Raw genomic sequence first — 13,946 nt, forward strand, 5'->3', positions numbered from 1 at the left:
TAATTAAATAATACATTCGCATACCGTATTACATTTTATTTACCTAAAATTCGTAGCTCATATCACTAAAATGTTTTCAACATTGATTTGCTTGCCTGAACGGCTAGAACTGTGGAATTTTTCGTGTTAGTTACGGAAACGGTATTGCACCACTTGAGAACAAGCTGTTGCACGTAACGTTTTTATGGTACTGTTGAACCAGGAAAATTTCTACGGAATTTTCGAAGGCACCTTTTAACTGGTTTCTTCTTCTTGTGCAAATAAAACTCTACCAATAATATTCTCTGCGCTTTGGTGTACTGAACCATCGAGATCATAACCTCACTACATACCTTAAAAGTACACAAACAATATGGTGCTCGCTTGGGGATTCCCGCGACCTCTCAGCAGAAGAGCGAAATCTTAAATTAGGCTATTCTCCCTGTATAAAACAGTTTTCATGAAAACACCGCATGCAAAATAAGGTACGTTTTCATAATACTAATATTATTATTAGTAGTAGTAGTAGTAGTAGTAGTAGTAGTAGTAGTAGTAGTAACAGCACCATAATATCGTGCAGCTATTCCTAGCATTGTGCATCCCTTGTAATAATAATAAATAATGCTATTTGCTTTACGTCCCACTAACTACTTTTACGGTCTCCGGAGACGCCGAGGTGCCGGAATTTAGTCCCGCAGGAGTTCTTTTACGTGCCAGTAAATCTACCGACACGGGGCTGTTGTATTTGAGCACCTTCAAATACCACCGGACTGAGCCAGGATCGAACCTGCCAAGTTGGGGTTAGAAGGCCAGCGTCTTAACCGTCTGAGCCACTCAGCCCGGCGCATCCCTTGTAAAGCGGACCCTCCGATGAGGGAGGGTGGCATCTGTCGTGTATGGAGTACTGCGTGTTATAATAGTGAAGGATTGTGTTCTGTGTGGTAAATGATTTGCCGGGATGTTGGAGACAGCACAGGTATCCAAACCCCGAGCCAAGGGAGTTAACTTTTTAAGACTAAATCCCTCAAGCCGTACGGAAATCAAATCTGAGGCCCTCTGAAACGAAGGCCACTACGCTTACCATTCATTCAAGGAGCCGGAATACATAAAAACGAAAAGGCACAATCCTGTACATTAAAAAAGTAATATTTTTTTATCAGACTTCACTCATTCATTTTTAGACGACATTTCACTTATCCCAAGAAATTAAGCTCGGATGTTTCTGTACCAGTTTGTAAGCCTGTCTTCGACAGCCGAAATTTCTATGCGAAGAATACTTCAGTGATTGAGAGACATTTTATTGAGAAAGAACCAAGCATGTGGAATTCCACCTTACCCGAATCATATTTCTAACATAGGAATACCTACAGCGAAATATCCACTATCAAATTTGTCAGATGTCAACTCCACAAACACCGTGGTAAGAGATCTATCTCATAGAAACAGGAGGAGTTAATATCACTGCATGTGCCAGAATTCTTAAGATAGAAGATGATAGAAGGTATTTTGTACTAAACTGTTCAACTATGATCTGGACCTTTACCTTGTTCCAAATTATCTCTTCAAAATTATGTCTTCCTATTTATTTAATAGGAAGTTTTATGTCTCTATCGACGATGCAAAATCCACCCTCCGGAGGCTCCGAGCCGGAGTTCCAGAGGGCGGAGTAATTTCCCCGGTTCTGTACGCCCTATATGTAAATGATGTTCCATTTCGCCAGGGAGTGGAAGTACAACAATACGCAGATGACATAACTTGTTTATACAGAGATACAATTTCCGCATTGAATCCGTGGATTTCGATGTTATGGAAGTGGTGTCTTCAAAACAAAGTAAAAATTAACACTGCCAAAACCCAGGCAGTTTTATTCTCTAAAAGAAGGCCTACACCTGGTCATCTTAGTATCAACAATGACCCACTGTCTTGGACCAATCAAGTAAAGTATCTCGGCTTAACAATGGGCAAATTTCTTACATGGAGAAGGAACATCGAACAGGCCCTGCATATATGCGTGTCTGTGTGTGTGTGTGTGTGTGTGTGTGTGTGTGTGTGTGTGTGTGTGTGTGTGTGTGTGTGCATTTATTGGGTCATCCTGAAATAAATCAGAGTAATAAAACAAACGCTGTTTTATTCGTAACAACATCAACATGATAGCTGTTCAGCACATAGTTCACAGCGTACTATAGCTTATCTTCACCGATTGTTTCCAAATCGTTGTATTGACCGAAGTGGACCTACGCGTAGGCCGGCCCGTCCCCCAGATTTGACCCCTTTATATTGTTCTCCCTGGGGAAAATAGACATTGTTTACAAGGATATACCAACTACACTAGATTATATGGAACGGCGTATTACAGCTGCCTGTGCTGACATTTCTGGTGGAATGCTAGAACGTGTGCATCAATCTTTATATTACCGGACGAATTGGCCGTGCGTCAGGGGCATGCGGCTGTGAACTTGCATCCGGGAGATAGTGGGTTCGAATCCCACTGTCGGCAGCCCTGAAAATGGTTTTCCGTGGTTTTCCATTTCCACACCAGGCAAATACTTGGGCTGTGAAAGAATTATTGTCGTCAAGATAGACACAAAACCAATGTCCACCACAATAATGCAGGTCTATATGCCTACTAGTTCAGCGGATGATGAGGAAATTGAAAGAATATATGAATATATGTAAAAGGTGACGAGAATCTATAGGAAGAGAAGGTAATACAGTAGGAGAATTCGGACTGGGACAAAGAAACAAAAGAGGAAGTCGGCTTGTTGAATTCTGCGCTGATCATAGCTTAGTCCTTGTTAATATTTGGTTCAAACACCATAAACGACGGCTGTATACGTGGACGAGACCTGGAGACACTGGAATGTATTAAATAGACTTCATTATGATTAGACAGAGATTCAGAAACCAGGTTTTGGATTGCGAAACTTAACCAGGAGCAGACGTGGACTCTGACCACAACCTGTTGGTCATCTGAAGTTAATGAATTTGAAGAAAGGAAGGAATGCAAAAAGATGGGATCAAGACAAGTTGAAAGAAAACAGTGTGAGGGATTGTTCAAGAAACACGTTTCAAAAGGAGTAAATGAAAAGAATGAAGGAAACACAGTATAGGAAGACTGGACAGTCGTGAAGAATGAGGTCAGTATGGGCTGCTGAAGAAATGTTTAGAAGGAAGAAAAGATCAACTAAGAATCAGTGGATAACTCAGGAGAAACTAGATCTGATTGATGAACGACGAAAATGCAAGAATGCTAGAAATAAAGAAGGCAGAAAAGAATACAGGCGATTAAAGAATGAAGTGGATAACAAGTGCAAGGTAGCTAAGAAATAATGGCTGAAGGAGAAGTGCAAGGTTGCATGGTCTTAGGAAAGGCAGAAGCTGCATACAGGAAAATCAAGGAAACCTTTGGAGAAAGGAAATCTAGGTGTATGAACATTAAGAGCTCAGATAGAAAGCCACTTCTAGGGAAAGAAGACAAAGCATAAAGATGGCAGGAACATATCCAACAGTTGCATTAAGGTAAAGACGTAGATGATTTGGTTCCGGAACAAGAAGAGGCTGTTGATAAAATGTTGATGAAATGGGAGACCCAATTTTGAGGTCAGAGTTTGACAGAGCTGTAAGAGACCCAAATAGGAACAAGGCACCTGAAAGTTATGACATTTCCTCTGAATTACTGACTGCCTTAGGTGAGATCAACCTGCAGGTTATTCCATCTAGTGTGTAAGATGTATGAGAAAGTAGGAGTGACATGCGATTTTTGGCACAAGGTTGTTATACTTATTTCCAAGAAAGCCGGTGCTGACAAGTATGGAAACTACCGCACTATTAGTTTAATATCTTATGCCTGCAAAATTTCAACACGTATTATTTACAGAAGAATGGAAAGACAAGTTGAAGCTGAGTTGGGAGATCAATTTGACTTCAGAAGAAATGTGAGAACACGTGAAGCAATCCTGACTTTACGTCTGATCTTAGAGGATCGAATTAAGAAGGACAAGCCCACGTACATGGCGTTCGTAGATCTAGAAAAGGCATTCGAGAATGTTTAGTGGACCAAGCTATTTAGAATTCTTAAAGTGACTGGGATCAGATACCGAGAACGAAAAATTATCTACAATCTCTATAAAAATCAGTCTGCAGTGAGAAGAATCGAGGGCTTTGAGAAAGAAGCAGCAATCAAGAAAGGAGTGAGGGAAGGCCGCAGTATGTCCCCCCTCGTTTTCAATGTTTATATAGAACAGACAGTAAAGGAAATCAAAGAGGAAAAGGAATCACAATCCAGGCAGAAGAAATCCAAACCTTGAGATTTGCCGACGATAATGTTATTTTAACTGAGACTGCACAAGATCTAGGGAAGTTGCTGAATGGTATGGACAAAGTCTTGGGTAAGGTGTACAGGATGAAAATAAATAAGTTCAAAACAAAAATAATGGAGTGCAGTCGAACGAACGCTGGTGATGCAGGAAATATTAGATTAGGAAATGAAGTCTTTAACGAAGTAGATGAATATTATTACTTGGGTAAATAAAATAAATAACGATGGCAGAAGTAAGGAGGACATAAAATGCAGACTTGTACAAGCAAGAAAGAGCTTTATTAATAAAAGAAATTTGCTCACTTAAAACATTGATACAGGATTTAGAAATGTTTCTGAAGGCTTTTACCTGGAGCGTGGCATTGCGTGGAAATGAAACATAGACGATACCTAGCTCAGAAAGGAAGAGAATAGAAGCTTTTGAAATGTTGTGTTTTAGAATAATGCTGAAGGTGAGATGGATAGATCCATTCACGAATGAAGAGATACTGAACCGAATTGGCGAGAGGAGATCGATTTGGTTAAATTTGACGAGAAGAAGGGATAGAATGATAGGACACATCTTAAGGCAGCCAGGACTTGTTCAGTTAATTTTCGAAGGAAGTGTAGGCAGTAAGAACGGTAGGGGTAGACCAAGGTATGAATATACAAGCAGATTAGAGCAGATGGAGGATGCAATAGTTACGTAGAAATTAAAAGGTTAACACAGGATAGGGTGGCATCAAACCAGTCTATGGACTGATAACTCAAACAATAACAACAGCGATTTTCAGAACAAAACTATAATTTAAAGAAACTGAAAACATACACTATAAGATTTAAACCGAAAATAGATAAGCGACGTACAATGAAAAGGGTATTTACCGATGAGGAATGGCAGAAAATATCAGAACGAATAAAAAGCTACTGGGCAATTTGGAAAGAAAAATCGAAGAAGACGACCAGAAAATGATTGATTGAAGTGGTCCAATGAAGCCGTAAAAGCAGAATAATAATAATTGTACCGGGAGGCACACCCCCAACGCCGCGCATTCAAATTCAGCGCCTAAACGAACCCCTCTATTGGTAAAACAGTGAAACTGAAACTACACCAACTTAGAACTTTACTCGGAAGATGTCACCACAGAAATATGACGTAATTTTGTTATTGTGCAGTTCCCTAAACTGAGTGAATTTATTCCTGTTTTATTTGCCATTCATCAAGAAGTTTGGACATTCCTCCACAGATGACACTACTAAAAACTATGATCATGCACCCTGGTGCGAGGTGTAAGAAGTTATAATTTAAAGAAGTTTTGTATTTCTAGGTTTTTGTAACTGAATGATGTTCATTTATTTTTGGGTTGGCATATTTCCATTTTCTTTCCGCCAGTTTTGAATCTAGCCAATCCCTAATTTATGTTATTAATTTTCCACCTATCACAGGCTTCTGGTTAGATTCTGAGTGTAAATTTTGAAATGTTCTTGAATGTTCTCGAACCTTCCCTGAGGGTTTATAAACTGCGGCTTTTCACGTTTCTTCGCCAACTGATCGACGTCTATCTCAGTGTGTGTGTTAAGCAGGAGGCGGGCGGCCTCTTTCGTCGGCAGCTAGAACATCTTCAAGGTAATGGCCACATAACTTTATTCTTTCTTGCTAACTCCGCAGTTTAACCCGACTGAAGGGTCCGACTCTGTAGTATGTAACAACTTTTCTAAAATGTAACTTTCTTCCGGCTAATGTAAAAACTTATAATTTTTTAACAGTAAATCGGGGATAGAGAGTGATATACCCTCTCGAGCTCCCCTTCATATTGGTTTGAGGTGACTTCGTCTTGTAACGGTTTTCTGCCTGTAATATGTTAAAGTAATGTTGTACGAGTCGCCCCAGTAGTTTGGGAATAGCCTCTGTTCATCAGCCTGGAGCCCTTTAGGTTTTAAGCGTTCATTATATTGGAGGGCAGTACGCCTCCTTTCAGTTTGTATTTCGGGCCACTTACTTAGCCTGTTCGTTTCCACATAGGTCCTATAGGTTGGGTGCGAGATACCCCTGTTTCAAATTGTAAGTTGGGCCATGGAAGGCCAGAGAGTGTAAGATTTTTGAGGGTGCCTCGAGGAGACCGAAAGAAACGGAGAGCCGGTGAGCTCTTTTTCTAGCTTTGTAATTGTAAAGAGTGCCTCTGAAAGGCTAGATATTGTAATTTTGGGAGCAAGTGCTCTTGATTTGGGGGATTTCTGCCCTTGACTTAATGGTTCCCAATTTTTAACTTGAATTGAGTAAACTGAATCCGGTATCTCCGGAATTGTAAAACTGGGGGCTTAAAGCCTGAAGTGTTATGGTTCTGAATCTTGGATTTTTCCTAATCTGGTTTAATTTTTGCTGTTTGTTCCTGTAATATTGTTATATGAAAAATTGTTCAGTTTGAAGTTCTGAAAGAATAATATAACCTTTGTTAAAGTTTTAAATTTATTCTTGACATCGTAGTTAGACCCATTCAAGCCCACACCTTCTTGAACCTCTTTCTGCTCCACGGGTATCCCCGTAATAATAATAATAATAATAATAATAATAATAATAATAATAATAATAATAATAATAATAATAAGATCAGTGGTAGAGTGCCAGACTCCGGATCCCAAGATAGCAGATTCAAACCCGCCAGAGGTAGTTGGATATTTTAAGAGCGGCATAAAGTCCATTAGACACTTTATGTCGTCAGATATCGGCCCGTAAAAGATCTCAGGTGACACATTTGGCGTTCTGCCGACAACATTAATTTAAACTCAGCCACAGCCGCCAAAGAGAGACTCGATTTACCATGCCATCTGGTAGGCCTAGAGTAAGGCGGAACGTCGAAACTGACGAGCAAGCAGCCGGATGGCTTCAAAGTTAAAAGACTTCTAAATGGTAGCTGGGGCCAAACTATTTTTATGTGGTAATTTTGACCACAACAGGGTAGACGCGTGCGCTATATGGCTGTTGAGAGCGCTGTTGTGTGTAATTTTGGACCAAGCAGGTCTTCGGAAGAATGAAAATCCACAGCCTGTATCCAGTTATTTGACCGAGTCAGGAATGGAATGAATGGAGCCCCAATCTAGCGTACTCCTCTGGGGCAATGATTAATAACGGACAGATGAAATGAAATGATATTGGAGAGTGTTACTGGAATGAGAGATGACAGAGAAAACCGGAGTATCCGGAGAAAAACCTGTCCCGCCTCCACTTTTTCCAGCACAAATCTGACCGGTATTTGAACCACAGACCCCAGCGTTGAGAGGTCGGCGCGCTGCCGCCTGAACCACAGAGGCTCTACCTTCTGAAGAAACGTATTTTATTTTAAACGTTGTGTTAGTAATTGTAGTGCCTTCTGCAGAGATAACGAGATTTCATTAGCAAAATAAATGTGAAATTATTTGTTATAATGGAATATATATAATTATAAATGGTATTTAGATAATATTGAAATCATTTTCGTATTGCGTTTCTCAGAGAGTAAAATATTGAAAACCTCGAATTTTATTCTCTCCGAACGCCCCATGTTGTGAAGAAGTCTTCAGGCTCTGCGGCAAATAAATCGGCCAGCCCACAGAATTTATCACAGGGCTTGGCGGGAGACAGACTCTAGCGCGGGCGGCCAGGCAAGTGACAATCCCCTGAATAGTTTTTAAAATGTCCCTATACAATCAAGGTATTAACAGTTTTCTTCAGTTTTACTCTGTATTCAATTTGAGTGGTTCAGTCCCGCGACCAGACAAAAATTACGAACAACATATTCTGAGACATATCGTTTCAAATTTCTCATAATAAATACAGGATGTAATCCTGCAGATTATCACCTGGAATTTAAATAAACAATGAATGCCTATGGTTCTTGACCGAATATATGTAAGTTTTTGTAACTAGGAACGAGAAAATACAGTAACGTGTACTCATACTCACCTCCCTGGAAGTGTGGATCATCACAGAGACTGATGAACGCTTTCCGTGCGCCCGCAACGTTGGAGTTGATTACAATACGATCGTCACCGTTTATACAGGTGTTCACGTACTGGTCGAAACACAGCATTCCTTTCTTGAAAGCTCTGAAAATAATAATAATAATAATAATAATAATAATAATAATAATAATAATAATAATAATAGACATGGCAGCAACGGGATGGATAAAGAGACATGGATAGGAGACAAGTTGGAAAGGCTAAACACTGCCACCAAAGCCATTTACAACAAACTAAGACATTATGAAGCTGTGGTAAAACCAGTGATTCTGTATGCGGTGGAAACAGCAACACTAACGAACCTGGAAAAAACTACCTAAGATTGAAAAGAGAATATTAAGGAGGATTTACGGCCCAAGGGTGGTAGAGGGAAACTACAGATTACGATCAAATAAGGAGATATACAGAAGAACGGAACACCTGGAAATAACAATAAGGAAAAGACGGCTGCGATTCTATGGACACATGGTCAGAATGGATCCAGCAAGGTTAAATAAACAAATTTTTAATAAAATATACTACTTGAAGAGCCAGGGGGGATGTGCCAAGCAGATGAAGGAAGAACTCAAGAGGTTAGGAATTGCAGGTAAAGAATGTCGCGATAGAGACCAATTCGGGAAGAGACTTTCCAACAGAATAGTTCTCGTTGAAGAAAAGATAGAGCCCAGAGGGGGAAGATGGACTGAAGAGAGAAGAGCGCAACATCCTAAAAGAATGAAGGCACTGTGGAGAAAGAGGAAGAAAGAAGGGATGATAAGAAGGAAGTGGAGTGGTATTTACGTGGTCCGAATTTTGGCCGATTCGCAAGAAAGAAAGAAAGAAAGAAAGAAAGAAAGAAAGAAAGAAGACATGGCAGATTACTGAATGTTAGATAGTTGAAATAAACTGGCCTTTTGCATTTAAACTTCAAATGCTGCCAACAAAAGGAGCAAAATTATTAATGAGCTTCCCTTCCAACGTTGTTCATTCTTCTGAAAGAACATGAGGAAAATCTCGATTAAGGATATTTCATTCATACTTTGTAAAAATTCTTACACGAGGATTGAAAATCTACATCATATTAGACAAAGACAACAAAATACAGACATCAGAAATGAAGTTAATACAGCTATGAATCCGAAAGACAAGGGAAAACATATAAGAAATGTAGTAAAAATAACTGGTAATTTACGAAAATACAAACTTCAGTAACATGGTTGTATGATGAGAATGAACAGTATGTCAGCTTGCATGCGGGAGATAGTGGACTCAAATCCCACTGCCGGCACTGAAGATGGTTTTCCGTGGTTTCCCTTCCCGCTGCTAGACCTATCCCATCGTCGCCATAAGACCTATGTGTCTCTGTGCGACATCAAGCAAATTTTAAAAATGAAAACAAAGAAAAATATTTCTGATGTGATGTACAAGAGTGGAGACACAAAGACCAAGGCAACTATAGCTAAGAAACTGAATTATGAGACATCAAATGGGATTACAGTGACTATTTAGCACATCGCTTACGTTGTTATACAAGGCTGGGATATGAGGGGAAAGAAGTGGGGTCGCTTTATGCAGTTGTCAATTCTCCCGCTAGGATCGCCTATCTAAGACACAATTTTAAATGCCTTCCTATGTTTAATTCTTTTGCAATTGGCATTACGTTGCACCGACACAGATAGGTCTTACAGCGACGATGGTATAGGAAGGGCCTAGGATTGGGAAGAAAGCAGGCCTGGTCTTAATGAAGGTACATCCCCAGCATTTGCCTGGTGTGAAAATGGGAAACCAAGGAAAAGCATATTCAGGACTGCCGACAGTGGGGCTCGAACCCACTATCGCCTGGATGCACGATCACAGCTGCGCGCCCCTAACAGCACGGCCAACTCGCCCGGTGTTCCTGTGTTTATGATGCTTACGGAGAAATCATGTGTTCTGAATGTTTCTTACACCGCCGTTTCAGTCGACAGTCCTAACGGCCTACAACGCCTGATAGTCGATAATTACAAGCCAATCATTTTGACATGTATGTAAGCTGGGAAAACATTTCTTCTGATTAAATTAGACTTGTTTTTGAAATAATTAACTGGTCTGAAGAAAGGCAGCTCGGGTTTAGGAAGGGTCATTCTAGTGAAGCTCAACTTGCAGGATTCCAGCAACATACAGCAGATATTTTAGATTCAGAGTGTCAAATGGGTATTGGCATAACTAAGGCATTTGATAGGGTACATCACGGCAGATTAGTGACAAAAATGAGGGCTATTGGACTAGATGAAAAGGTAATTGAATGGACGGCTACATTTCTACAAAATAGAACTCCAGGAGTCCGCCTCCGTGGTGTAGTGGTTAGTGTGATTAGTTGCCACCCCCGGAGGCCCGGGTTCGATTCCCGGTTCTGCCACTAAATTTGAAAAGTGGTACGAGGGCTGGAACGGGGTCCACTCAGCCTCGGGAGGTCAACTGAGTAGAGGTGGGTTCGATTCCCACCTCAGCCATCCTAGAAGTGGTTTTCCGTGGTTTCCCACTTCTCCTCCAGGAAAATGCCGGGGTGGTACCTAACTTAAGGCCACGGCCGCTTCCTTCCCACTTCCTTGCCTATCCCTTCCAATCTTCCTATCCCCCACAAGGCTCCTGTTCAGCATAGCAGGTGAGGCCACCTGGGCGAGGTACTGATCATCCTCCCCAGTTGTATCACCGATCCAGAGTCTGAAGCTCCAGGACACTGCCCTTGAGGCGGTAGAGGTGGGGTCCCTCGCTGAGTCCGAGGGAAAAACCGAACCTGGAGGTTAGAGAGATTAAGAAGAAGAACCCCAGGAATTAAAATAGGCGAAGTTACCTTGGAAACAGGGTTACTGAAGATCCTCTAATGATTTAAACGGGGTTTCCACAAGGCTGTATTATTTGAACCTTTTTGTTGTCATATATATAAATGATGTGGGTATATAACTGGAATCGAAGATAAAAGTTATTGTGGATATATTATGCTGCATAAAGTAATAAATACTGTAAGTGAGAGGCTTGTTAGCTACTGCAAAAAACAGCTCGACGAAGGTGAAAGATGGACAGCAGTTTCTCCCTTATTTAACGTCAATAAAAATAGGCCCTAACAACAACAACAACAATAATAATAATAATAATAATAATAATAATAATAATAATAATAATAATAATAATAATAATAATTGTACCGGGCGGTACACCTCCGCGCCGCTAATTCAAACATTGCGTCAGTTGAAACTCCTCTACTGGAGGAAGCCCGAACTTCAACAACCATGTTAATTCTAAAGTTTCTCAGAAGATGTCGCTATTGTAAATTTTGAAGAGTTCTGAACTGTGTCTTTTTCGATTTATTTTTGTTTTCTCTGTAGTGAGAAGTGTGAACATTCTCTTCTAGATGGCACTACTGAAGAACTACAATTGTGCACCCTGGTGCGAAGTGAAGGAATTGTTTTTTGAGAAATTTTGTGTTCATAAGTTTGTTCTTTGTTAAATTTCTTTCAGTCATTTTTTGGGTTGGCAGTATAACCCTTCTCTTTCCGCTTGTTTTGAATTTAGCCAATCCCGAATTTCTCTAATTAATTTTTGACCAATAACGTATGTCTTCTCTGATATGGATATGTTGCTTGATCCTAGCCAATCAAATTGAGGGGGGGGGGGGGGTGTGGGTTCTCATTCTTGAAAGGTCTCGAATGTTCCACGAGGGTATTTAAACTGCTGATTTTCTGGTCTCCGGGCCACTTCAGTAACATCTTTCCTAGTGTGATTATGTAGCAGGGGGCGGGAAGCACCTCTTCCTTCGGGCAGCAGTTCTTCCATAAGGTAATGGCCTTTTAATAACTTCATTTCTTGCTAGCTCAGCAGTTTAACCCTCGGGGCAGGTTCGAAACTTTTATCATGTAACCTTCCTTTAAAATGTAAAAGACACTTGGTGTAAATTCCGTCTCTTTAACTACAAATCGGTATAGAGAGTGCCTAACCTTCTCCAGCTCCCACTCATAGTGTTTTGAGGTGACTACGTTTTCATAACAGTTTCCCTTCTCTTTGTAATGTAATAAATTTTCCTATCGTGTCACCTCCGTAGTATGGGATTAGCCCTTGCATAAGTGGCCTAAGAGCCAAATAGGTTTTAAAAAGGTGTATTAGGAGTGCAAGTTACGCCTCCACTCAAGTTGGTATTTTGGGGCCATGTAATTGTCCTGTTTCTTTAGTGAATAGGCCTCAGTAGGTTGGGTATTTTTGCCCCTGTTCTTGTGTGCCTGGAGGGCAGCTTGAAGGTAGAGTTTGGTGTGGCCTTTGAATAGGCTTGAACTTTGAGAGCGGGTTGCTCTTTCTTAAATTGTCTTTTCTGTGTGCTTCGAGCAGGCTTAACTGGGTAATTGGGAGCTAGTGCTCCTTGGCATGGTTGGGGTTTTCTGCCCCTTTGTTGAACGTTGTTCATATGTAAAGTTGGGCTCATTGCTCAAGGATTGCGTGTCTGGGGGCTCGAAGCCCAAATCCTTTAACAAATTGCAATTGTACATTCTTAGTTTGTTGATATGCTACTGAGTACCTGTTATTCTTGTTATTTCTTGATCTTGAAAAGAAAATATAACCTTTGTTAAAGTTTTAAATTAACTTTAATTTCGTAAGTTGAGACCTATTCATCCCAGCACTTCTTTCACCTCTAACTACCACGGATAACTCCGTAATAATAATAATAATAATAATAATAATAATAATAATAATAATAATAATAATAGTTAATTAATATTTTATTGCTATAAAAGTAAAATGGCAGTAGACTTACGTTTATATGGCTCTAAGTTTCAAAAAATGTGACACGTTGGTTTGGTTCTTAGGTACAGATTTAAGATAGGACTAGATACGGTAAAGAAATGATAAAAGTATTCTCCCACCTAAGCGACAACTGTAAGTTAAGTGCAGCTGAATGGTAAAAGCAAAATAGACAAAGTAGTTGCAGAACTCAGAATCAACGCAGCAGAGACACAGATCATGGCTGCCAGTATAACTCAAGACATACGGGCCCATTTGAATATCTACGGTGAATACATTGAATAAGTACACAAATTCAGTTACCTTGGAAACAGAATCACTGAAGATCTAGACTGAAATCCGCGCGGTGATAGAAATGGTTCGTGTAAGTAGTCTGAAGATGAGAAACTTTCTGTATGACAAAAACCTCAACCGGGAGGTAAGATGCAGTACCTTTTTGTGAAATGCGGTGTGTATGTAGTAATTCTATACGGTGATGAGATATGGACACTAAAAAGCAATACCATAAGCAGATGGTGGTGGGGGTGATTATTGTTTTAAGTGCAAATGAGCAACTATCCTCTATTCATATTAATCGGAGGAAAAAGTGGAAGTGATCCGACAATTCGGGAAATGAATGTATAGACCAAAGGAAGACAAGACGCACGAAGGGCATGAAAATGACTCTCTACGCCTCAAGATCGTCGGGGTTGCAAACGAACAAGAGTTGACCAAGGGAGGTCGGATAGGATACATTTATTTATTTATTTATTTATTTATTTATTTATTTATTTATTTATTTATTTACTCACGAAGCACAATATACAGCTATACTGAGCATAATTCACTTGTACTGTCAACAGATTAATTAAATAATGTAAACTTTCATAATAAAACATGACATACATACAAAGGGCAGTAAGAAATTTTTGTAATACGCAAA

General features: G+C 40.1%; 1 protein-coding gene across 3 annotated transcripts in view; it reads right to left on the reverse strand.

Moving 5' to 3' along the window:
• Nucleotides 1–13,946, reverse strand: part of LOC136874172 (uncharacterized) — a 423,563-nt gene that overhangs the window by 14,944 nt on the left and 394,673 nt on the right. For all 3 annotated transcript variants that reach the window (XM_067147758.2, XM_067147766.2, XM_067147776.2), the window contains one exon: nucleotides 8,217–8,359. In XM_067147758.2, coding sequence (XP_067003859.1) covers nucleotides 8,217–8,359 — 143 coding nt within the window. The remainder of the gene's footprint in view (nucleotides 1–8,216; nucleotides 8,360–13,946) is intronic.

This window comes from Anabrus simplex, chromosome 1, assembly GCF_040414725.1.
Source record: "Anabrus simplex isolate iqAnaSimp1 chromosome 1, ASM4041472v1, whole genome shotgun sequence".
NCBI classification, from domain to species: domain Eukaryota; kingdom Metazoa; phylum Arthropoda; class Insecta; order Orthoptera; family Tettigoniidae; genus Anabrus; species Anabrus simplex.